The 24,463-nt window shown below is 39.2% G+C and overlaps 1 protein-coding gene across 5 annotated transcripts in view; it reads right to left on the bottom strand.

The window, feature by feature from the left end:
• Positions 1-24,463, bottom strand: part of LOC111874820 (protein PBDC1) — a 751,412-nt gene that overhangs the window by 21,453 nt on the left and 705,496 nt on the right. For 2 of the 5 annotated variants that reach the window (XM_023870635.2, XM_023870637.2), the window contains 4 exons: positions 11,099-11,164; positions 9,566-9,625; positions 7,395-7,535; positions 1,309-3,419 (listed from right to left, as the gene is read on the bottom strand). In XM_023870635.2, coding sequence (XP_023726403.1) covers positions 3,201-3,419; positions 7,395-7,535; positions 9,566-9,625; positions 11,099-11,164 — 486 coding nt within the window. In that variant the 3' untranslated portion in view covers positions 1,309-3,200. Of the gene's footprint in view, positions 1-1,308; positions 3,420-7,394; positions 7,536-9,565; positions 9,626-11,098; positions 11,165-11,270; positions 11,502-24,463 lie in introns of those variants that run through there. The other 3 variants (XM_033755624.1, XM_033755625.1, XM_023870638.2) reach the window with 2 other exon arrangements.

The raw sequence follows: 24,463 nt of genomic DNA, 5'->3' as shown, positions 1-24,463 counted from the left end.
TCGAGCATCATTTGCTCTGTGCTTCAAGTCGCTACTGATGACGCTGCTTCCGGCATCAGTTTTTGGTGTCTCTTCATCTGATGCCTACCCTTTGACCTGTCCAGCAAGGGAGGCCCTGCCAGTAGCTACGCTACCACTGGTATAGCTCTCAGGGTCCTTGGCATACTCAAACCCCCTCATCACGAGAAGGTGGAGACACCAACGAGGGGATGAAATAAATAGTAACAAAATGTGTATACACTTGAGTACACTCAAATGCTTTCCAATAACTGTAGCAGTCCTCCAAAATGTATTTACAGCAGGAGTGGAAAGGCTTTACTCCATAATGTACACAAACTTATCATGATTCTTTGAAGTTTAATATTAGGCCTAAATGTGGGAATGACAAAAGGTTTACAGATTACAAGGAAAAATCCATTTATTAACTATGCAAACCAAGCTTCCTTATGGCTGAAAATCAATCTTGGGTTCAAGTCTTGATGAGGTGAATTTTTTTTCAGTTTACCTAATTCGTGCAGCTGCACTATGGCCCTGGGGTTGACTTAGCCTCTAACAGAAATAGGTACCAGGAATCATCTTTGTTTGGTGTTGTGGTTCTGGGCTTACTGCATGGTTTTTTNGCCGGCGCTTAAATCGACAGCATTATCACTGTCTGTGAGCCAATTGCCTAGAAAATGTGGGAGCCTTGACTTCTCACAATCCTACGAGTCTTCGTGACCTGTTACAGGGATACCTTTACTTTACTGTGACAGTACCATTAACATGGGGCATCAATCTGGAAGGAGACTACTATCATACCTGTGATATTTGGGTTGGATTTCACAGCAGATCCTACGGTACCTGACAATGAATATACACAGAAGCTACAGATTATGCAGTGATGTGAGGACATTAATTACACAAATATCACTTAATTTTTACTTTATATAGCATCATAATGCTTGTTCCCATTTCAGACCCAAAGTATTTTGGACAGGAAAAAGAAATTAAAACAGAAATGGAGACAAATGGAAATATTTATTAAAACAAATTTTGTTCATATACTTTAACAGTGAAGCCAAAGTGATGTATCTGTATGTTCCCCAGTGCCACTTTTTTTTTTATTAAATTGTAATACCATTCAACCATCTATTAGCTTCTGAAGAAGTCTGCTTTTTAGAGTTAGTCTTTCAAAATCTGCACATGTAACATTTACATATCTCGTGACAGTGCTATCCTCCGATTTATCAGAACATCAATCCAGGCATTACAAAAGTCTATAAAGAGCACCATAAACACCCATAAACAATTAAACAACCCTATGAAAAAAGAAAAGAAAAAAGAAAAGAAAAAAGAAAGATAAATTCTGAACTTGTTTATATGGTATCATTCCTGTTACAATATCAAAATCAACATTTAAGCCCTTGTTTGTAATTCAGGAGGTACCCATGTTGAATCCCAGCTGGAAATGATATCCTGCTCAAAATTTTTCAGTTTTCCCCACTATCTCTTAAAAGAGGCCAAACATGCTTTCTCCAACTTCTGCTATGATTAATCATCAGTAATCTCCCTACCATTGTTCATTCAAAGCTTCAATGATGCAATGTCATGCAATAATTTAACATACAAACATCATATGCATGCAAGCAGTGCCTCTGTTTATAAGCTCAGCAATTTACATCACTTGGAGTATAGGGTGGTTGTGGGTTACACACAAACATGTATGATATTAGGCTACATATCCAGCATATAAAAACTGGCCACAACTGAAGCTCATTCCCCAGAGAGCAATTTGAAATTAGAGTCCTGAATAGTTCTCTATCTTCCTTCTTTGTTTATTTTGTGCTACTGGTTCTTCACTGATCACATTCCTGTGTATAGAAATGTTCTGAGAGTTCAAAAATTTGAATCCTGACTTCTCTGAAAATTATGCCAGGAAGACCATCAGGAAGTCTTGTGAATGATGACAGTTGGTACAGGAAACACCTGGCACTCAGAATTAAGAACAAAGCAGTGTTATTAATACATCCAAACAACAGATGGCCCAGCAAAAACATTATCCAAAAGCATGTCAAAAGATGGGTAACACCAATGGATAACAGGGGGAAAATTTTTTTACCAGTTATAATTGATACAAATTGTTGCTAGTGTATTTTAGATCAGGCAGTGTTGCAGCAAAACTTTTCAAGTAAACTGCTCCTTATCACAGCTCAAGCAATAAATCTTCAGGAGTGTTATGCATATCATCACCATCTGAATACTTATAGAGATGCTATGTTAAAAAATAGTCATATTTCTTCTGAAAATATGCTATGAAACATCTTCAGTTACTACCTCAAAAGATATCCTAGACAGAATCCAAAATTCATACCAAAAATTCCTAATACGGCATGTTTGGCCCAGAGTTTGCCGTAGGAGTTCAGAGCTGTAGAAGAATATAAAGAAGTCAGAGATTCTCTAAATTTTGCTCCATGGACATTTTCATGTACTTTCATTCTGATCTCTACCTCTAATTATGATTCCATTCTCATTCCTGGTCATGCATAATTCAGGACCCAAAAGTTGCTTGTATGTTGTATTATCACACTGTAATTGGCTAACATAACATACCTCAATTTTGTTATTCTGATCCACAAGACCTACATTTCTGCAGATTAGAATTTCTTATGGAGTTGGCTATGCTTATAAAGGCTGTTGGGTTTTAACAGTTTCTCTTCTGTTGCACTGACCCAAACAGGCAAGTTCTTCTAAGCTTGCCATGATATAATTTTGCTGATGTAACTGATTTTATAATGAATGTAATTTATCACACACACATATGCTGAAATGGAACTGTAATGAAAAATAATTTCAACATGTTCTGCTTATCTGTGACAGATCTTTCTTGTACATGTAAAAATGTTCATGTAACAGTGTGATAATCGTTTCATAGTATGTACCACTAGGTTTGGTAATACACAAATTAATGGTACTTATTCTTCGACAAAAAAATTCCATTTATAAAAATGTATGTCCTTAGAATTGTGACTAATATATGAGTACAGATTGGAGCAATGAGATAAGTAGTAGTTATATGGCATTTAGTCCATTACGAGACACTGTCTGTGCTCACTGGCCACAGAGCAACCATGCACAAATGACAAAAAGAGGCTGAACATGGAAAGTCTGGTTAATTCCAGATCTGCGTGTAGTTCCAGCACCCATTTTAACTCACTTCATGTTCACTGATTCTTGGATGATTTTCGAGGCTTAAATTTGCTTCGAATACAGTCATTAAGTCCTTCTCTGTTACGCGACAGTTCAATAGCATAAAACTGTATTCTAGTGACAAGGATGCTATTGTGTTCTGAGTATTCTCCACTGTGATCTAATCGGAGGAGAGTTCCGAAACTGTAGTCTTCCACAACATCTTTAAACTTTTCACAGAATGGTCTCCATTTCTGCAATTCAAATGTAACAAATGAATGTGAACTGAGCACCAACTGTAAATCTTTCTTAAGCGTTAATACAAGGTGTGACTAGAAAATTCAGACTCATTAGGCCACGCTGGTATTTGAGCAGTTGTGTCCTATGCATTTACCATGTCTCACAAAATTAATAAATGTGGTTTGTGCTTCAATTATATACATTTGCCTGATAATTATTTTAAGGCATGCATTAATCTCAAATTTCTAATGAAACTGAAGAAAACAACCACCAAAAGTTACAAATTGTTAGAAGTTTATGGCGAGTCTGCAATATGAAAGGATGAGTTTTCAAGTTACATGATTTTCAGAAGGAAGAGAAGCTGTCAATGATGATTTTCAATTGGGTCAGCTGAAAATAACGAAAACCCATAAATACACTGAAGAATTGGAGTGACTTCTTTGTACTCACTAAAGAACAACTATCAGAATGAGAGCCAAAGAACTGGGCATGCATGAATAGTGTGTTCATCAAACATATGGGTGGGTGCTGCAACAAAAAAACACTCACTCGCTCATGCTGTGGTATATAGGTGAGGCAATTTTTGATTCAAAAACAGATCCTTCTGATCAAACATCCTCCCTTCTCTCCTGATTTGGCTCTGTGTGACCTGATTCTGTTTCCAACTATATCTTTGCTCCGAGGGATGCATTTTGGAGCATTGGAGGAAGTCCAGCAGCATATTTCACACAGTAAAAGCAATATCAGCATGTGCGATTTGGAAATGCTGACAAAGGGAACTACTTCAAATGAAGCAAGAGCAGTTAATAGGTAAAGTGGGTTTTAACTTATAAAATAATTCCTGGAACTTTCTCGCCACACCTCATACAAAGATTATGAAAGATTCTCAATTCTGATAAAGGACATATATGAGCACTGTTATGAGTAATGGATTTACTGCTGGTTTTTAGGTTACCAATACAAATTTACTAATCACTTCTTAAAAATGAAAAACAACCCCCCTACCAAGTCCAACTTAAAATTAAAATCTCAATTGTCATTGCAAAATAATATTTGTAATTTCATATCGTACATGTATACACATCTGTCCCTATCCTATCTCTAGAGATAGGGACTAGCTCTATCGATTGGGCCCAACTGAGTGGGGTTTACCTGAAGACAGAGACAGAATCCGGTCTCGGAAACATTATGTTTTGAAAAATAAACAGGACGGTGTTTTTAGATGAAGACAGGATGATGGATAATGTCCAGAAACATAATATTTGTACTAATGATTATATATATTGCTCATTATGTGACTAAAACAAATAATATGCAACTTTTGCAGTTTTCACTGAATCACCCCAGAAGGTTAAATACTACATAGTGAAGAAACAGCATGTTAAAAGTTCTGCAAATTGTGCATACAGCATGTTTTTCTTTTGGCTGTTATCAAGTTTAGGTAATATTTCATGCCAATCATAATGTGATGCACAATTAATCTCAGCAAATACCATCAATGAGCAGAGATGTCTCTATGATTCATGTGACATATCATGGTATGAATGATGGTATGGAGTAAACAGATTTATATTTATTTTATGGCAATGTGACAGGTGAAATGTGTATCTAAATACTGCAGATGTTCTTGCAGATGTTCCAGTACTGAGGAGCAACACCAAATTCTGCACTCACTATTCACGATTTTCTAGATAAGATGTTTTCAGGTTTAAGTTGACTGGACAGCATCTGGACTTCCTTCTGTTCCCCACATCTCTTATTACTCTGGGGCGTTCTGCTTGGGATAAAGACAGCAAGAACAGGCTGAAGAATCAGTCCAGTTCTGATATATTTTTGTCTTTGAAAGTAACTAATCTTTAGAATGACAGCAGACAAATTTAAGAATAACTGATGAAAGGACAAACTTCTCCCTCCCTCCCCAACTGCGTCACACACCCACATGCATGTGCAGAGAGAGAGAGAGAGAGAGAGAGAGAGAGAGAGAGAGTACATCTAACCCTTTCCAGTTGTTGCGTTTGGAAAACTTTCTGCAGCTAGGATGTCAAGGTTTTTTAAATGCCTGTCGAGCCACTAAATGAAGCATTTTGCCCTAAAATTGGTGCAACAAGGGCAAAAAAAAAAAAAAAGGGTCCAAAAATTGTCCAATTCGTGGGCCAACTCAACGTTACTATAATACTGGTCAGTGAAAAGGTGGTAGTCTTCAGTACTAGATACACTGAGTCCTGGTCTGCCCATTAAGGAAAGAACTACTCTTGAAATGAACATCTTTTCATAGCATGGCAAGTTATACTCGTTGCCTCTAAGTTACCTGTAATTTGAAATTATACTGTGAACATAACCAGTATCACTTTCAGCTAATACAAATAATCTGATACCCCACTTTGTTGGTTTCTTGGGTTATAAAGGTAAAAAAAGGTAAAGTTAGCCCTGTACTTAACTAATTAAGCACTATGCCATGAAGGCGGATGGGGGAGTGGATGTATAGATCCACATTTTCTTGACCTCAGCACTAGCTGGAGATGAGTGGTCAGCTTCACGCTCCTGCCATTTTACCCCCGGTACCCACTGGATAGGAGGCTAGGTGGGCCACAGAGCTGGTTTGGACAAAGTGGAGAAGAGAAAATTCTTGACCCTACTTTGACTCGAACTCTGACCCTTCAGTCATCCAGCCTGTAGGCAGTCACTATACCAACTTGAACCCAACGGTTGATTCACCTATTGCAATGCTTTTACCTGGTACAACATTTTTCTGAAACCATTTCTCTACATGTTCTATTACCACATGTACTTTCTTTATTCTTTTGATGGTCCGATTGCTTCCTTTGGTGGTATCATTTTCCCACACTCATCATCCAAAATATCTGTAGAGAGTTATCTCTGGACATTACACCACCAAAAAATGTTATTTGTTTTCTTCTCATTAGACCAGTAGTCTTTTATGTCGTATAATGGGATTAGGCCCATATTTATAAATAGACCTAAAATCAACTTCACTTCAGGAACAGACACATCAGACCACCTATTCCAAATAGACCACAGGCTTAGCTGAAGTTTGGCAATATTGCGTCTCACGTACCTGTTTGTCTCTATAATAGTGGTATTCAAAACCCCATAACTGAAAAATAAAATAAAATAATCTATGGGCTCGGCATCTCGCAGAAGGTTAAATTGCGGCCCTGCATTTTTATTAAATGTGTGTGCCTTGGGTTTTTGTCGCGCATTGTCATGTCTTCCCACCCATCAACACGCAACAACATTTGTTTCATTCTCACTCTAATTTTCCAGCATCTAGTTACTCACTTCTTCACTTACAGTTTCTCCTTCAATTTCCAAATACATCTCATCATCAAAGTCAATATCAAGTTCTTTGCTTAACATATCACTACTAGATTCTTCATCTACATCATGGAAGGGATTATATCCCAGTTTCAATCCAGAAGGCCAAGGTTCAGCCAAATGTAAAAGCATATTACTAAACTGTGACATGCTGTAACATGTAATTGCATTCGTTCCTCAAGAAGTTCAAATAATGACTTCCAGATGGCAGAAGGCTGACAAAACATTCATGAAAGAACGGGCACAGAGTACAGTGGTCAATAGCAACATATGACCGGAGAAACGCGAAAGAAACTGTCGACCATATATTGACATTTGTCTGTGGAAGCACGGTCATCATGTCGATTATATATCAACATATGACCAGAAAGGGTTAAACACAACTGATAGCATTACAGCTGTATACGAAAAAAGCCTCTATAAGCCGTAAATTGATGTAGAAGTGTTAGAAAATAAAACCCAGTATCAATTGTTAACATTCACACTTATTTGTAAATTAGCTGTCTCTTTCTATGAAGAGAAGTGATTAAAATACATGGGCTTTACTGTAAATAAAAGATGCCATTTGGAAGCAAAATTCTGCCTGTAAATAAACACATACTGTACACTCGTGTAACAGATTAAAGAATGGGAAGATATTGAAAATAAGGTACCTGCTTTGCTTCGAAGCTTTTTAACCCCTCTTCATCCAATATATCCACCTTGAGATCTGGGAATTCTTCCCGGAAAGTTTTATAGATATTGTCATCGTGAGGAGTAAGCTTGAGTAGTTTTGGATCAACTGAACACAAAATCTGTAACATGATTAAAAACACTCTTTCACCATATCATGAACCAATTTAAAATAAACAGATGCAAAGGCAGATCTAAAATAATGTTTTTAATGGATCTTAAGAAGCTTCATAATGTAAAACATAGTTCTTCACAACTATCACTGGAAACAAAGTGATTATGACTCACTGCTAAGGCAGGTACACTACATGATGAAATACAAATGTTTATTAATTAGTAACTTAGTGCTGTGGTAATGCTCTAGACTTGTATTCAGGATGTTACAGATATGAAAGTCAAGGTTTTTAGTGAAGTTCCTCAATCTCTCAAGTGAATGTTGGATTTACACCTTGAAACAGGACACAATTACCTCTTTCCATATTACATTACATTACATTGCATTGCATTCCATGGATTCAAAGTTAGTCAAAATGACTGTAGGACGTGGATTATGTCATATAAATACAAAACATATGTACAGACCCAATGGGAGTTCTCACACAAGAGAAACCAAGAATACACAGTGACTACACACAAGGCTATTTAAAGATACATAAGTTATTTTCTAGACAATAGGTATTCATCAGCAGAGTAAAATGAATGTCTATTTAAGTATCGTTTCAGTGCTATTTTAAATCATGCCTTTTCATTCATAAGACCTTTGACATCAGATGGCAGGTTATTAAAAATGTTGATCCCAGCATAATATGCGCTTTTCTGGAAGCAATTGGTTTATGAAGATAGTGTTTGTGTCTTGTGTTAACACTGTGTACATCTGCATTCGTCTGAAAATGTTCTATCATGTTCCCACTCTGCAATGTTTAGAACTTAATAAATGAATCAATATACTTATTTTGTTTCAGCCTATATACAAACAGTTGGCACCTCTACATGATGACCTTGTATAGTGAGTGATTCTAGTGATGACAAAAATCTATAGCAACTCAACTTTTTTAATCAATCCCAGTAACCCCATACGCTCTGGTACATCTCAGTCCAGTGAGTGCCCTGGTGCTATTCACAACCATACACACGAGATGTGGCTATTAAATAATAAGACTGTTATCATAAAAATATCTATTGTTAAGTATGTTACAAGTTATCTCCTTTAAAGTAATTCCCCTGGGCACGTACACAGTGCTGCATGCCAGGACGTATCTCTGAAAATCATTTAATGAAAGCCTTTCCAACAGTCTGTCATTTTTTTCTGGTAGGTTTTACCTGAAGAAAGAGATACACTCCAGTCTCTGAAACAATTGTATTTTGAAAAAATAAACATGATGGTGTCTTTGGATAAAGATAGGATGATGAATAATGTCCAAAAACATAATATTTGTACTAATGTACCATCGTCAGAAATTTTTGATCTTATTAAGAATGAAATTCAGTCCATGACACAGCAACCAATCTATTACAATCACTATTTCCATCATACAATTATAAATTAATAAGAATATCATATCATTTTTCTGTATAAGATTACCAGTTACCTTTGCACTGCCATGGCTGGAGCAATTTGGCCAATATTTATGTCCAACTCGGTTTTATTTATTTTATAGCTAAGAGATCCCATCACAGTATACAGTCTCAATTTGCTTCATCACACAAGTAAATTTCCTACCTCCAAACAAATGCAAGTGTACATATATAATGGTCAAAACAAAATTACTCAACACCTGGTTAATGGCAAATTTTTCATCTTGTAAAATTCTGTAAAGTAAAGTAAAAGTAAAGCTATCCCTGTAAGAGGCTATGAAGGCCCATAGGGTTGTCATTGATGACTGTATCATCAGCTCAGAAATGGTGGTAAGGTTGTGAGCCTTACGTGCCAGCTGCACTTTACTCCCCAGGAAAATTATTTAATTAATTCCTGGGAACTCATTTCTGTTAGAGGCTGAGTTGACCCCAGGGACATAGTGTGGCTGGAAGGTTTAGGTCAACTGAAGAAAATTCAATGACCTCATTGGGACTTGAACCCGTGACCTTCCATTTTGTAGCATCCCCCTGTAAAATTCTGTACACATTAAAATTCATATAGTATTTGAATACTTACATTGAAGTACACTTCTGCATGTTCTAAAGCCTTCATAGCCCACAAAGCTTCAACTGATGGCTGTAAGCAAATAAAATTACTTTCATATCCAACATGTACATTTTATTACATCTTGAACATGCACACGCGCACACACACACACACACACACACACACACACAAAGGGGAGGGGGGAATTAGTACAATCTCACTGAAATTTCAACAGATGATTGGAGATAGTTATTTTTCTAACTCATATATGTAACTGACAATCAAATATCATCAATTCCACAAATAAACAACAGCGGCACAATCATTTCATACACATGTCTGGATAGTGATNTTTTTTGGATTTCTTGAACAAATATAAATACAATACAATACAATACGATAAATGCAGTATCATGCCTAAAGTAAATCTGTATTGAAATTTGATAAATTTTACATATGGGTGTTATTTCAGCATCTCAGTCCATAACAATAGTTTCAAATAAATAATTTTCATCTCTCTGCATAATCTTATACAAAACTGGCTGCCATATGCAAGAAAAAGTTATCTACTTTTAACACAAAACATTAATTGAAATTGAACCTACGTTATATGCTATATACATAATTTCTCTATAGAAAATACACCTCTGTAACAATTATCCACCCAATTTATCTGGTCATTTGCCAAACATTAGAGGAGATCACATTTCATTGACTGAAATTGCTTCCTCCTGAATATCCACATCTGTAAAGTGAATCTATGCTTATTAGAAGTTGGGACAGCCATTATTTTCCTCTGAAATGTTGGAAGTTTCTTGAAACTCAACACAGTGTTATTACTCAAATCAATATTATCATGAACATCAGAAATAAAATGTCTACTACAATGAAGATGTCAAGAAAAGAACTAACATGGACGTAATAATGCGGGTTTACTGAACAGGTTGTTCTAGAGGTAATGCCTTGTATTTGGGCTTTGCTTAGTTAGAATCTTGGCCAGGACACCGGCTACTGTGACTGAGGGTTTTAGTGGTTTTTCTCAGTCCCTCTAAGCAAATGTCAGGATAGTGCATTGATTAGACAATGACTTTCCTCCCAAATCATTATTCCTCTATCATCTTACCATCTGATGCTATACAGTCTCGCTACTAGAGGCATCGTTAAATATCCTAGGGGGGACCTTGTTCAAACATAACCCGCTGTCGCAACAAACAAAATGTGACAATGTCATTTTTATATTGTTTATTATCATAATTAATTCCAGGAGGCCTCTAACTTCTTCTAACATGTTCATCAGTTATGTAGAAAACAATCTGATCCATCTGTTCCCATGATGAATGGAAGAAACAGAGAAAGTAATTATACAAATTATGCAGCTACCCAACACTTTCAGTAATGCATCAGTCGATTGTGAGGTTATTGTAAAAACAAACAAGGTTCAAACCTACCGGATATTTTTACCACATTCATACTTAATAGAAAACGAATTATTATTAATATCACTGAGAAGATTCCCTTAACAAAGAAACTAAATTACTACAGTACATTATTTTCAGTACTTACATCATTATCGAACTCCTCTGCTGGCCGGGTCAACACATTGGCACCTGCAATAAGTCCGTCCGCGCCCTGAAACAACATTTATAAAATATAATTCTACGTAATCAGTATTTATTATGAATGAACATGTTAATTAAAATTTACAAATCGGTTATAACAAAATGATTACACTCACTACATCATTTGAAACACTAGCCATCGCCATACTGTTTCTTTAATGAGAATATCATACGCATCACTATAACATTGACAGGTTGTGACACATGTTGGTGCTATATTTGTCGAACCCATAGACAACGTAAATATAATAGCTTCACTATTATATCTTCATGCTGCGTACAAGTTGATCTACCTTATGTTTCTTCTGGTCATTAAGCTATGGAATATTAAACGACATATGTGCTGAATTTTTCATACAGAGGTAAAATTTTCTGCTTCTCATACAGCTCACAGATGTCAGGACTGTCAGGACCGGTAATGACATTCGATAAAACAAATGTTTTCACTATAACATTTTTAGAACATCTTGTGTCCAGGTAGGTAATTTTTATTGCACATTCTTATCCTCGTCGTACAAATTGTCACAATGTAAAAACTTTGATATGACCTCTTCCCATATAGTAGGAAATTAAATTACTACTGCTTCCACATAAATAAATTTTGATTGCGTGGCCTCCGTAAAATTGTCCCTGTGCCTAATTAATTAAGGACTGTGTCGTGAAGACATATGGGGGAGCAGAGGTATAGCTCCACCATTCTTGACCTCGGCATAATATGGAGGTGAGTGGTCTGAAAAAAATAAAACTTTACACTGAAACCCACATTACCCGCCTAAATATATACCCTGTAAAGAGGAAGTCTTATTTCAAGGAAACATAATTTAATTGTTCTGACATTCAATGATATGTAGAACTACACAATTTGGCGGTACAAAGACCCTGCTTTTTCGTGTGGGCTGGAGGGTATATACTCGTAAAATATTTATTTTGCCTCAGTGGTGTGCACCTTTTGCTTTTGTAATGCATGATGATGGGTTTATTTCCATAGTAATGCGGCATGTAGACTCCTTGCTAGGAATGACGCGAAATAAGCAAATCTGTAACAGCCGTTGCTAAGTAACGGCTCTGCAAACAAGCATGTATGTATATAAATGATACTCGCCAACACCTGGTGTATAATCCCGTGTGGGAGAGGGGTCGAATACCTCCACCGTAGCCCTGCGAGTCGTAGGAGGCGACGAAGAGGTAACCCAGTGCCTGGGAGTATAAGTGGGCCACCCAGTTACTGGGGGATATAAGTACGGGGACCTGGCCCTCCAGGTTGGGGGAGTCTCGAATCTGAGACAGTAAAATGTGGTCATGAGTCCCGCGTGACTCGGACCTGAGAATGACTGCGCTGGTGAAGGCCAGCAGCAGTTGTAAACGACAGACCCATCCTCTCGTCAGAGGGGATGTTACAAAAGGACTACAACCGCAAGTGTTCGGCTTGAAAATAAAATTACTGGTCGTGAGTCTCAAGAGACTTGTCGCTAAGACGAACTGATTGGCGGTAAACAGCCAGTCATAAAGAAACTCTAAATTCTGACCTGGTGTCTATCTAGGTCCCTTTGCTAATGGCACTCGTATATGTACGACAGACCGCAAAGAGGGCTATGTTCTCAGAAAGCTGCAGGGAGGTCTCAGTGATACTGAGACGTGGTGTGAGAGCTGGAACATAAAAATTAATGAAGATAAGACTCAGGTCATCTACTTTTCTCATGACCTTAGGCCCCTGGAGCTCATCTTGCATTATCCCCTCATCAGTCATGTAAAATATCTCGGTGTAATCTTCGATAAGAGAATTACATGGAAACTACACATGGGCATGATCTGCTATGAAAAGCATATACTAACAAAGAACTTGTATAGAGTGGAAAAGGAAGAATTTTCAGTAACAAGCTAAACATTTTTTTCGCATAGTGGGGGGTGGAGTCCAGCTGGGTCCACTCGGCACGGCGGCCACTGATTGGCCTATTGTACCTGCCCCGGGTGATTATGATGGAGAATTTGGTGGAATGAAGATTGGCAGGGGAAACCGAAGTACTGGGAGAAAACCTGCCCCAGCGCCACTTTTTCCACCACAAATCCCACTCAACCAGACCCGGGATTGAACCCGGACCGCCGTGGTTGGAAGCCAGCGACTAACCGCTTGAGTTATGGCGCGGCCCAGTAACAAGTTATACTGTGATACGCACATTGGACGAAAGGCCAGGCATATTCATAAGAGGCACAACAATCTTCTTGTCAGAGAGAATGTCATGTAAGGATTATGGCCGCAACGGTTAAGTTGAAAAAAAGTCTCTGGTCGTGAGTCTCAAGGGGCTTGACTCCAGGACGAACTGATTGGCAGTAAAAACCGTCAGTCGTAAAGTAACTTTGACTTTGGAGATGACAGTCAAATGACTGAGAATAGATGGCACAAAAGAAATTATATTGTGAAACGGGGACTTTATGTGTGCTGAGTCGACCCCAGGGTCATAGTGGGGCTGGAAGCATTAGGTCAATTGAAAAATTCAATGACCTAATCGGGTACCGAACCCACGATCTTCCGACTTGTTGTATAGTGTCTCAACCAACTACATCGAAACACATTTCAAATGCAGCTTTTTATGCTTCTGTTATGTTACGAGCATAAGCCTACTGTCATCATGAAAAGCGATAAAAGGCAGTGCCCGAATTAACACGAAAGAGGCATACTCTATCAATATTTTTTTTTTACTCCAATAATTATACAATCTATCCATTAAGTGTGGATAATAAGTACATTTTGTGGTTTACATATAGAAAAGGAAAGATAACCTTTCAATATAAGTACAGTATTTGTCATAAAGAATAATTTACGCTGTTGTTAAAATTTTCATATATAATTTAGTACAAATTAAAATGTGATTTTCTCTTTGTTTTACAAGATACAGATTTATCGAGTGTTTTCTGTGTACAGTAAGAACTCTGGTACAAGAGACGTAGAATGCAAATTCTGATACATATCTCCATGAGGTCTCTTTTCTTAGAGGTGAACATAGCATTTTCTTTAATGAAAGTACTTGAATTTTCTGCTACACGGCACTATGTGTTAGACTCTTGGAGGAAAATGTAAATATAATAATTATGTGAATGTAATTTATTTGGGAAATCCAAAAATACCGTCTATTACAGACACGGGTGGCAAATAACTGTCGAAGGCAGATCATTATGAATAGCAATGGGTCCAAAGAAAATTCCCACTTGGCTACTACATCATTAAGAAAAGTGTATGATGCAGCTGGTTATGAGAATTCAATGTCTGTCAAACGTAAGTAAGGTGCAGGAGGAGGCTGTGCGATAGCTAAGGCAGTTAGCCACCAGCTTCCCACCACGGCGGCCCGGGTTCAAGCCCAGGTCAGGTCATGTGGGATTTCTGGTAGAGAAAGTGGCACTGGTGCAGATTTTCTCCGAGTACTTCGGTTTCCCCTGACAATTCCACTGGCTGCTCCACACTCATCATCTATCATCCGGAGCTGGTACAATAGGTCGTTAGTGGTCGACTTACCACGTGAACTCAGTCTCACCACACCCCAGAAAAAAATGTAAGGGCAGCAGTAGATTCTAAAGGGTTCTGGCAATGGTTTTGAACCGTGCTCATCGTCCGTTATCCTAAAGAACACACTCATCAAGCCTAATATCGGGTGTTTCTTTAGCTGCAGTTATACTGTCATAGGTTGTCCAGTAATTGAGGTCAGCTCTTCCTAGCGGACCGAAGAGAGTAGGCGTCTCCCACACTGCAGTCGAGGACGGAAATAGATAAGTTTCCGAAACGTTGTGTTCTTTATAATAAGGGACGGTAGACGAAGTCCAAAAACCAAATAATCCGGACCAGAGTGTTTAGCATCTACATGTAAGGGACAAAGTTACGGTGAATCTTCCTTTCAGACTAATAGCAGAAGGAGCCATTTTTTTGGTAACCTAGGGAGAGTCAGAGTGTGTGTGTGTGTGTGTGTGTGTGTGTGTACAGAATTATAGCATAAACTCCTGAAAAATTTACGATAGATAACTAGCCAGAATAAAGAGGACTGATCATGTGTAGATGCCAGCTGCGTAAAAGAACGGTCAACTTTGACAGGAAACCAACCTATAGATTTGCCATCTTCACAGGTCTCAGTGTATACTAGACAGCATCATGGGTTATGATGCTACCATAAGTTTCGGTTATAATGTAGATATCAGGGATTATGATATTTCAATAAGTTTCATCTTAAATATTTTAGACGAGGAGTTACATTTCTACAAGTTTCATTCGCAGTATTTTGGACATTATCAAGGGTTAACATATTTTGAAGTGTTTCGTGTACAATATTTTGTTATATGGGATTATGATGTTAGGACAAATTTCGTCGGCAATATTTGAAATGCCATATATATTCTAATCTCTGATGGTAGTTGTATGCAAAATATTTTTGACAAGATCATATTGTGAGAGTACTGAAAACATTTGCTTTGGCGGTCAGAGTTAGGCCTGTAGTAAGTATAGACAAATAATACATGGTTAAAGTAAATCTTATTATTTCATTTGCTTGACATGCCTACTTCTTCACCTTTTATGGATTAGGTCCCCTGTCCTTCTCCCAATTCAGAATTGACTTCTAACACTATTAATACATTTTAGATATTTGGTAGGACTTCATGGAAAAAGGGTCGGCCTATTTTAAGGCCTCTATCTGTTCATAGGACGACCGCCTCTGTGGTCTAGTGGTCAGAGTTCCTGGCTACAGATGCAGAGGTCCCGGGTTCGATTCCGGTCGTTACCAGATTTCCTGAGAAGTAGTGGGTCTGGAACGGGATCCACTCAGCCTCGTGAGGATAACTGAGAAGCTATTTGAAGGAAATGGCGGCTACGGTCTAGAAAAAAGAAGTTGACGGCCGTGGGGATCCGTTGCGCTGACTACGCCACACGCTCTATCCGCTACAGTTGGCACTAACTTCCCCGATTAGCGGCGGTCGCTCGGTCGGTATAGTTAGCTTGCGGACTGGAAGCACGGAGTTTGTTTTGTACCTGCATAGGACACTATGAACTCCAGAAGGAACGTGGCCATATACCCAAGCCCCGAATGAGATTCAGTAACACATGGCCACCGTTATCAGCGATTTGTCAGTTAATTGTTTATAGTTTTGTATGCTGCTTTATGGAATGAAATCGCACACATAATTCATAGTCGAGAAGCTGACATGCTACTGGAATCAAGCTACAAATGCTTCGTTCCAATTCGGTATCACTGACAATGGTTGAACAGTGAATTGATAAGGATAACTCCTTTAGGGAATGGAGGAAAACCGCCGCATTCTCAAGGTTTCAGTTATAAGTTTCTAAGTCATGAAATTCTCAGTCGTGAGATTTTCGGTCACAAAGATATCACTTGCGAGATTCTGAGTCGCGATGTTCTCAGTCGCGCGGTCCTCAGTTATGAAGTTCTCAGTCGCGAGGTCCTCAGTCATGAATTTCTAAGCTGAGAGGTCCTAAGTCATGAAGTTCTAAGTCGCGAGGTCCTCAGACATGAAGTTCTTAGCCACGAGGTCCTCAGTCATGAAGTTCTCAGTCGCGAGGTCCTCATTTATGAAGTCCTTAGTCGTGAGGTTGTCAGTAGTGAGATTATTAGTCGTGAAATTCTCATTCGCGAGACTCTCAGTCGTGAGGTTTTGAGTTGTGAAGTTCTAGTATGGAAGGTTCTGAGCCGTGAAGTTTTCAACCGTGAAGTTCTCAGTTGTGAATTTCCCATACGAAGAACTAGTGATGATTACCACACCGCCATGTCCGACCTCAGTGTTTGACCATGACTTATTGAGAATATGTCTTCACTCTCTAGTTCTGCACATGTCATTCTGAGCAAAATCGTTTTTCTGACGAAGGAACTTTCTACTTGTGAGGGATTGCAAACAGGCGTTAACTATGACATTTTGCGACCTAGTTTACCCAACGAACACCTAAGATATGATAGGGACACTGCTAGGAACATGTGCTGTGCATTCAATGGTAAAGGTATGGTGGGTCCGCTTTTTTTTTTCTGCGCCGGACAGCTATATTCAGTAGCACAATGTCTATTTAAACATAATACAAAATTTTCTTGAGGTATGTGCTAGCATCATATTCTAACATGATGACATAGTGTCACATTTCGGTAAGGTGCGAAGGCTCTGAATAAGTGGGTAGGTAGAGGAGGACGGAATTCTTGGCTTCCCCATTCACCAGATAGCAAATCATTAGATTTATTTTTTAGTTTGTTCAAGGATAACACGTAGACCTCAAAAGTGATGTCGCTAAAACAATTAAAACGAAGTGACGGAATGTCTAGCTACCGAAGACACGCTGGAGCGAACATGTCAGTAGGTGAAATACAGGTTAGATGTATGTGAGCTACGCCCGAAATAGGTCGTGCCGTAACTGAGACGGTTAGTCGCCGGCTTCTGACCTCGGCGGCCTGGGTTCGAGCCTAGGTCATGTCATGGGAGATTTGTGGTAGAGAAAGTGGCACTAGTGCAGGTTTTCTCCGAGTATTTCTGTTTCCCCTTCCAATTCTCATTCCACCGACTGCTCCACACTCATCATCTATCATCCGAGGCTACCACAATAGGCCAATTAGTGACCGACGTACCAAATGGACTCAGTCTCACCCCACCCCAAGAAACTAAACTACACCCGAAATACACATTACGACTAATTTGTATGTCACAATTTTCTTTGTTGTTCTATCTTATCGGATTTAATGAACATTTAGGACTGAAATACAGGCACTCTTTTGCGGAAGTCTTGTATGAGTTTATCACTGCGTACATGAATTTACGGATTAGCTATGGTGTTGCATATATCGACAAATTTTACTTCCGTAAAAATGTTGTGAGATAAAACATTATTCACACCGAAACATTTGAAGGGGGGGGGGATGACATAGCAACGTCCCTGTAAATACGATCTTGATATCGTGCTGCTAGCCAAAGGGGCAGTTCCAGTACCCCTTACGAAAGACGGAGACGCCGCTACTGGAGAAGTCCGTTGTGCAGTCTGACAGATAATGCATTCAGCATGGCAAGTGTTAGAACGTGTTTGCAAAAGAAAGGGGAAGACGAGAACCAAAGACAAGAGTTGACGTTATTTGTTATATTACGTGTAGCAATATGGTTTCATCCCATTCCCCGACACTCGATCTCCGCCCCTCACTCGCCCGCCGTCATTCGGAGAGGCCGGAACTAATTTGAAGTTGGCGGAAGGATACATTTGTCATACGGTCCCCCGTGGGCCATGATCGGGTCGGATGAAGTTATGAGAGCTAGAGTGCAGTAGATCACAGCAAGGGGTGATGGGAAGAGGGGGGGGGCACACTAGAAATGAAGGCGGTGGCAGCAGGGAAGGGATTCCCCCGGAAGAGGAATGGTCAGAGAGCGGGTACGGAGCAGAGAAGGGGATGGGAAGTTCCCTGGAGACACGACCCGGCAAAAATCATCTCCGTAGCCATTTCCCCAGCAAAAATCATCTCGTTCCATGGTCTTCCTTTTCTTGAACATGAGAGAGAGAGAAGTATATCGGGAAGAGAGAAGGGGGAAGGGAGATTGTTGGTTTCACACTTGCTCTCCTACTTAAAATTTTGACTTCGTCGCTTCTCCCAATTATTTTTACTGCTTGTCACGTGAGATTGAGAGTAGTGACTTCTAGCACGAGGAAAAGGGTTCAGTAATGACAGTTTTCATATTAGCTTGTTCGCAATATTGTGTAATGCGAAGTTATTCCCATGCACAAGCTTTATGCCACCATGACGCTTGTCAGAAACTACATTGTACGGTAGTTTGGTTTCCGACGTCGTATTCGAGGGTCCTGGATTCGAGTCTGGGAGACCGTCTGCCTTGGCTAAATCATTCTCTGGATTTCCTCCGTACCTCCAGGCGAATTCTGGGATGGTACCTTAAAATACTTCACGATCTCTTTTCTTCAACGCCGGTCCCCATTCCTAATCATCCTAATATTTAACATTAAACTATAGGCCTGTATAGAGTTGATAAAGGATTTTACATAAATCAACAAACAAATATTACAGGGCGTGGCAGACTCAGAATGAAAACACGACACATTGTTAACATTGGCAGCAACTTTACTATCCGGCCGTCGTTATCTAATGAAGGAGCACTCCGGTGACGAAGAGAATGTGTGGTTGGGCGAGGGTAAGAGCTGTTATAGATGTGCCCCTTTTAGAAATCAAACCCTGTTTGTCGATATGAAAAAATGTAGAGGGTTGTTTCTGATATCATAGAGTCAGGATCGGTGCCCACAAGCAGTGTTTCTGAGCTATGATGAAAGCTTACTAGGCTCAATTCGTTATTCGCTAATATCGGCATGTTAAACAAATAAAACCACAAGTACATTCACACTAAAACACATCATTTCTATTTCTAGCATATTACAGGTGTAGGGATAATGGTTATGGGCTATGAATATAACTCTTGTCTTCGATTTACGACTGGCATTGTCTGGACAGAGGGTACCCGACGAGTAGGCAGACCTGCTGTCAGGTGGCTGGATTCAGCTGCAGAAGATCTGAAGAATCTGGGATTTAGAAATTGGAGACGAAAGTCACAGGATCGGGACCAGTGGAGTGCAATCGTAAGAGAGGCCAAGTTTCATCATGGACTGTAGCGCTAGCAGAAGAAGAAGAAGAAGAAGAAGAAGAGGGTTTTCCCGGCGGCTTATGTAATCTGTGGTCTAGTGGTTAGAGTTCCTGCATACAGATTTAGAGGTCCGGGTTCTATTCCCGGCGCTACCAGATTTTCTGAGAAGTAGTGGGTCTGGAACGGGGTCCACTCAGCCTCTTGAGGATAATTAAGGAGCTGTTTCAAGGAAATAGCGGCTCTAGTCTAGAGAAACGAAATTAACGGCCGTGGGGATTCCTTCCGCTGACCACGCGATACCTTCTATCGCCTAAAGTTGGCACTAACTTCGCCGACAAGCAGCGGTCGCTCGGTCGGTATAGTTCGCTTGCGGACTCAAGCCACAGGGTTTGTTTTTGTTTGTTATGTAATAATAATAATAATAACAACAACAGGGTTTGTGAGATGATTGGCAGTCTTAGAGAGGAGGATTCTTTTAACGGTCCATTATTTCCCACCATAATCCTCTGTCTAGCTGTTTCCGAATTAGATCCTAAGTTACAATGGTTGCATTGCAGGTAGTTGCAGTTCTTCCACACAATATTGCCACATGTATCAGAGGCTACAGACGGGGATTTGGATTTATTGACACCTTATACATTCAACTCGGGACTACAGGCAATTATACCACTATCGTTGATCTACACACTTTACAGTTTCTTCACTAGTCATATCCTGGCAACGTATTTATAACAGTCTTAAGTCACTTCAAATCACACACGAAGTCTCCTTTTTCACAGCCTAATAACTTTCTTGCTATTATTCTGCAATTGCCAATTCCGAAGACTTAACTGAATTCAATTCCACTGCTCCCAAGCTCATATCCTGGCAGGCTGGCGTCTCGAAACTCTCGAAACTTCACTGAACGGACTCAACTGAACTCTTCTTTGTAACCGCTTTGCACGGACCACGCAGAGAACACAACCCCACTATTGTTGGGAAGGGGGTTTTACAGCTGAAGCTGAAGAATTTCCAATGTTAGAAGCCGTTACCAGGGAACAACTGGTGAAGGCACAGGAGACTAAAAAGGCTTAGCGTATTCTGTAGTGATTTGTAACGCGTGGAAATCAGCGATTGCGCTATAATTGGGCGTAGTCACGAGCCGTGTGTTAAAGTGGTCAATAAATCCAATCTCCAAACCAAACCACGTCGATAGTCATTAAAAAACCTGACAATATTTTACATTGGCACTTTCAGGGGCGTGAAGCTGACCACTCACTTCCAACTAGTGCCGAGGTCAAGAAAATATAGATCTATACATTCAATCCCCCATAAGTCTTCATGGCGTAGTGCTCAATTAGTTAAGCCCAGTAAGACAACTTTATTTCACTTTCATAATTATTAAATTATTGTGTTCACGATGAATGACTGTATGTAAACATAAATATTTTCCTCATCGCTTAATGACTGGCGTGATTTCACTAATGGGTATTATTTTCCATCTGATACGGTTGCCTTGTTTGTCTTTTGTTTGTATGTGTTCATTTTTGCTCATCCTTACTTTATAATTGGCCTTGTTCTGTCGAGCAAAAATGTAACTAAACGAAGAAGTAAAGTGAATTGTGTTATGAAACACAAGTAGAATGAACTGGATACGGGCTGGATTCATTTGATCTAGGATACGGTTGAACGGAGCAGGTATATATAATGGTAACGCTGTGAACATATCCAGGAGGTGCTAAGTTGATTGAAAATCCTTTCTAATTCTTTATTTACCAATCATCCTATCATTCGGCGCTATAGTATAGATACTGACAGCGTCGGAAAATAAACCCCACGAGAGGTTCGGCACAAGGCTTTTGCGTACGCAGTAAAGAGAATTTGGCTGTCATGAGAATATGGAATTTCTTGGCTAGCTGAGCAGGTACTGTATTCTTAATTACGATTTTGCTACATGTAATTTTTATTATTACTATTAAAAGGTAAAGCTGTCCCTGTAACAGGCCGTGAAGGTCCAAAGGGTTGTGAGACGTCGACGCTCCCACATTTTCTCTAGACAATCGCTTCAGGGATGACCGTGAGGTTATCAGCCTCACGCGCCGCCCCCTCTTTACACTCCAGGAAGATTCCCGGTACTCATTTCTGTTAGAGTCGACCCCAGGTCCATAGTGCGGCTGAAAGGATTAGGGCAATTGAAAATTCCAAAATCGAATCCTGATTCGAAAGCGCTTGTAATATAGTCCCTCAATCAACTACGCTACCGCGTGCTCCCATTATTACTATTATATTACTAATATTATTGTTATTTTCAGTATAGTTTAAGGAAATGAAAATTTAATATAAATTATTAACTAGACAACATACTTAACAAATGTTTTTATCTAGGCTAATTCTAACAGGTGTAGATTGACGGGACCAGGGAGAGAAAACGAACTATTTTATTGATTTAGTACGAGTTCATCTCAGAGAAATTAATTGTGAATATGGGATGAGACAGATAAGAGGGAGAGTAACAAATCGTTAGGTCCCAGACCACACACAGAGTAGCCACCTCTGTTTATTCCCTGGCGAAGATATGGAAGCAGTCCTATAGGGCGCTAGAACACACAACCGAACTGAGTAGGACTTGAAACCCAGCGGACCAGTTATCTACTGGTAACTCTACATTAGCTTATACTGGCGTGAACACGCACCCACATATAATAACTTGTCTGGAGTGACTAGTGCCAAATTAAGCTGTACATCAGTACAGCAGCGTATAGAGAAAGGGATATCACGAGATATAACAGTGGTATACCTGATAATTACTTCTACAATATTAACTTGAGAGAGTAATTGGACTCACGAGTACCAAGTCCATAGCATAGAAGGGGTGGGAATTGCGCCAACTCATGACTGCATAATGCTGGGCGGAATAGATTGTTGTTTGCAGGTAGGAGAACTATGCCCCCCCCCCCCACACACATTAAATATAACTTCTAAGATCAACAATGACAATAGCCTCTAGGTTGTAGGGCTCTGAACTAAGTACTGTATATAAGTATTCTATGTACTTTCATTTGAAACCGTGGAAAGATGCTTGTGCTCTATAAGGTGCAATATTATTACACTCAGAATAGACACTACACAGGCAGGCCAGATAACACGGCGGTACTCAGCAAAAGTTTGACGTGGCACCTATTCTTAAAGAAAAAATAAAACACAAAATCCATATGGCGACATTCATGGGAAATTAAATGCGCCATAACTTCCTTAACAGAAAATCACAATATTGTCGTATGTAGGGTGGTACACGTGACGAAAATAACGGATTATGTTTCTGACGATTGGATTTATTGGGACTTCGGTTACATGTTCTCTTATTACACTTATTACAGCGCTATTGCTGAGTTACACACTTTCCAGTTCATTCATACGCATTAGGGTTCTCAGTTTTCACCACTAGTGGTCTCCTAGCAAGGGATCTCAAGGCAGAAACTAGCACTTCAAAATCACTATAAAGTCTTCTTGCTATTTCGTCTTCAGTCACTCTTTGCTCCTCTGTCCTAATCTGTTAATTGTGTTACCGGAAGACGACGTGTGTGTGTGTGTGTTTGTGTGTAACAGTGAATTATGAAGTGTAGAATTAGGGGTAGCACTGTAAATAAGTGTAATTGCTGGTGTGAGCATAAGGAGTAAATAAACCCGTTCATCGAATCCAGAACCCGCACTATTAGTTACTAATACACGTGACAATAATAATAATTAAATTATTTTATTTAAGTGTTTGCCAACAGCGAGTGGCCTATAATAGGCGAACAATGAAAATGTACATAACTAAAGCTAGACTGAGGCTAGAACTAAAACTGGAACTAGAAAATTTAATCCTAGGCAATAAAATAATAGACGTAACATGATAATGACGTAACTCAGTAGGATTAAGAAAAGGAAAATGCATCATCATTATATTATATTATATTTCAGCATCCTGTTGCATTGGGACACCATTTTTAAATTGTAAAGCATTCCGTCTGTAATGTAACAAAGTCAATGTTTTCTATAAAGAACGCTAAAATATATTTAATTCACCAAAAAATTCTTGATAAATATATTAAAATGTCATTAACTATATAGATTGTTGTTCTCGCTGCAACACGTTTCGGCCCCACATGGACCACCATCAGGCAACATTATTTTGTTATTGGGGAGACCACTGCACTGTACACTTTGTCCTCTGTGCCCTTAGGCACGTCGTTGTTTCTGTTGTTAGTTCCTTTCGTAGAATAATTCCATTGTATTTTTCTCTGGCGGTTATTAAAGTTTTCCTTTCTAATGTCGTTCACTTTCATTCTGTATGTTTTAGTGCTGCTTTTCCTTGTCACAGCACTAAAACAACTACAACAAAAGTGAAAGGCATTATGTTTAATGAAAAAATCCAGAGGACTGTAGATGTTTTCAATGATTATTATTATTATTATTATTATTATTACATTACATTACATTATTATTACATCAGTAAAACTAAAGTTATATCCTTCACCAGGAAAACCAACTTACTTATCTATGATTATAAACTTTTTCAAACGTCAATAGCCCGGACCGATTCTGTAAAAGACCTGGGAGTGTTTATTGATGCTAAGCTATATTTCCATGACCAGGTCAATTACATTTTCTCTCAATGTGCGAAACTATTGGGTCTAGTTCGTAACATTACCTACAATTTCTCTTCGCTAGACTGTATGTTCAG

This window comes from Cryptotermes secundus, unplaced genomic scaffold (assembly GCF_002891405.2).
Source record: "Cryptotermes secundus unplaced genomic scaffold, Csec_1.0 scaffold27, whole genome shotgun sequence".
NCBI classification, from domain to species: Eukaryota; Metazoa; Arthropoda; class Insecta; order Blattodea; family Kalotermitidae; genus Cryptotermes; species Cryptotermes secundus.
Note: the sequence above shows the minus strand (reverse complement) of the source record. Positions and strands in the feature narration are given on the sequence as shown.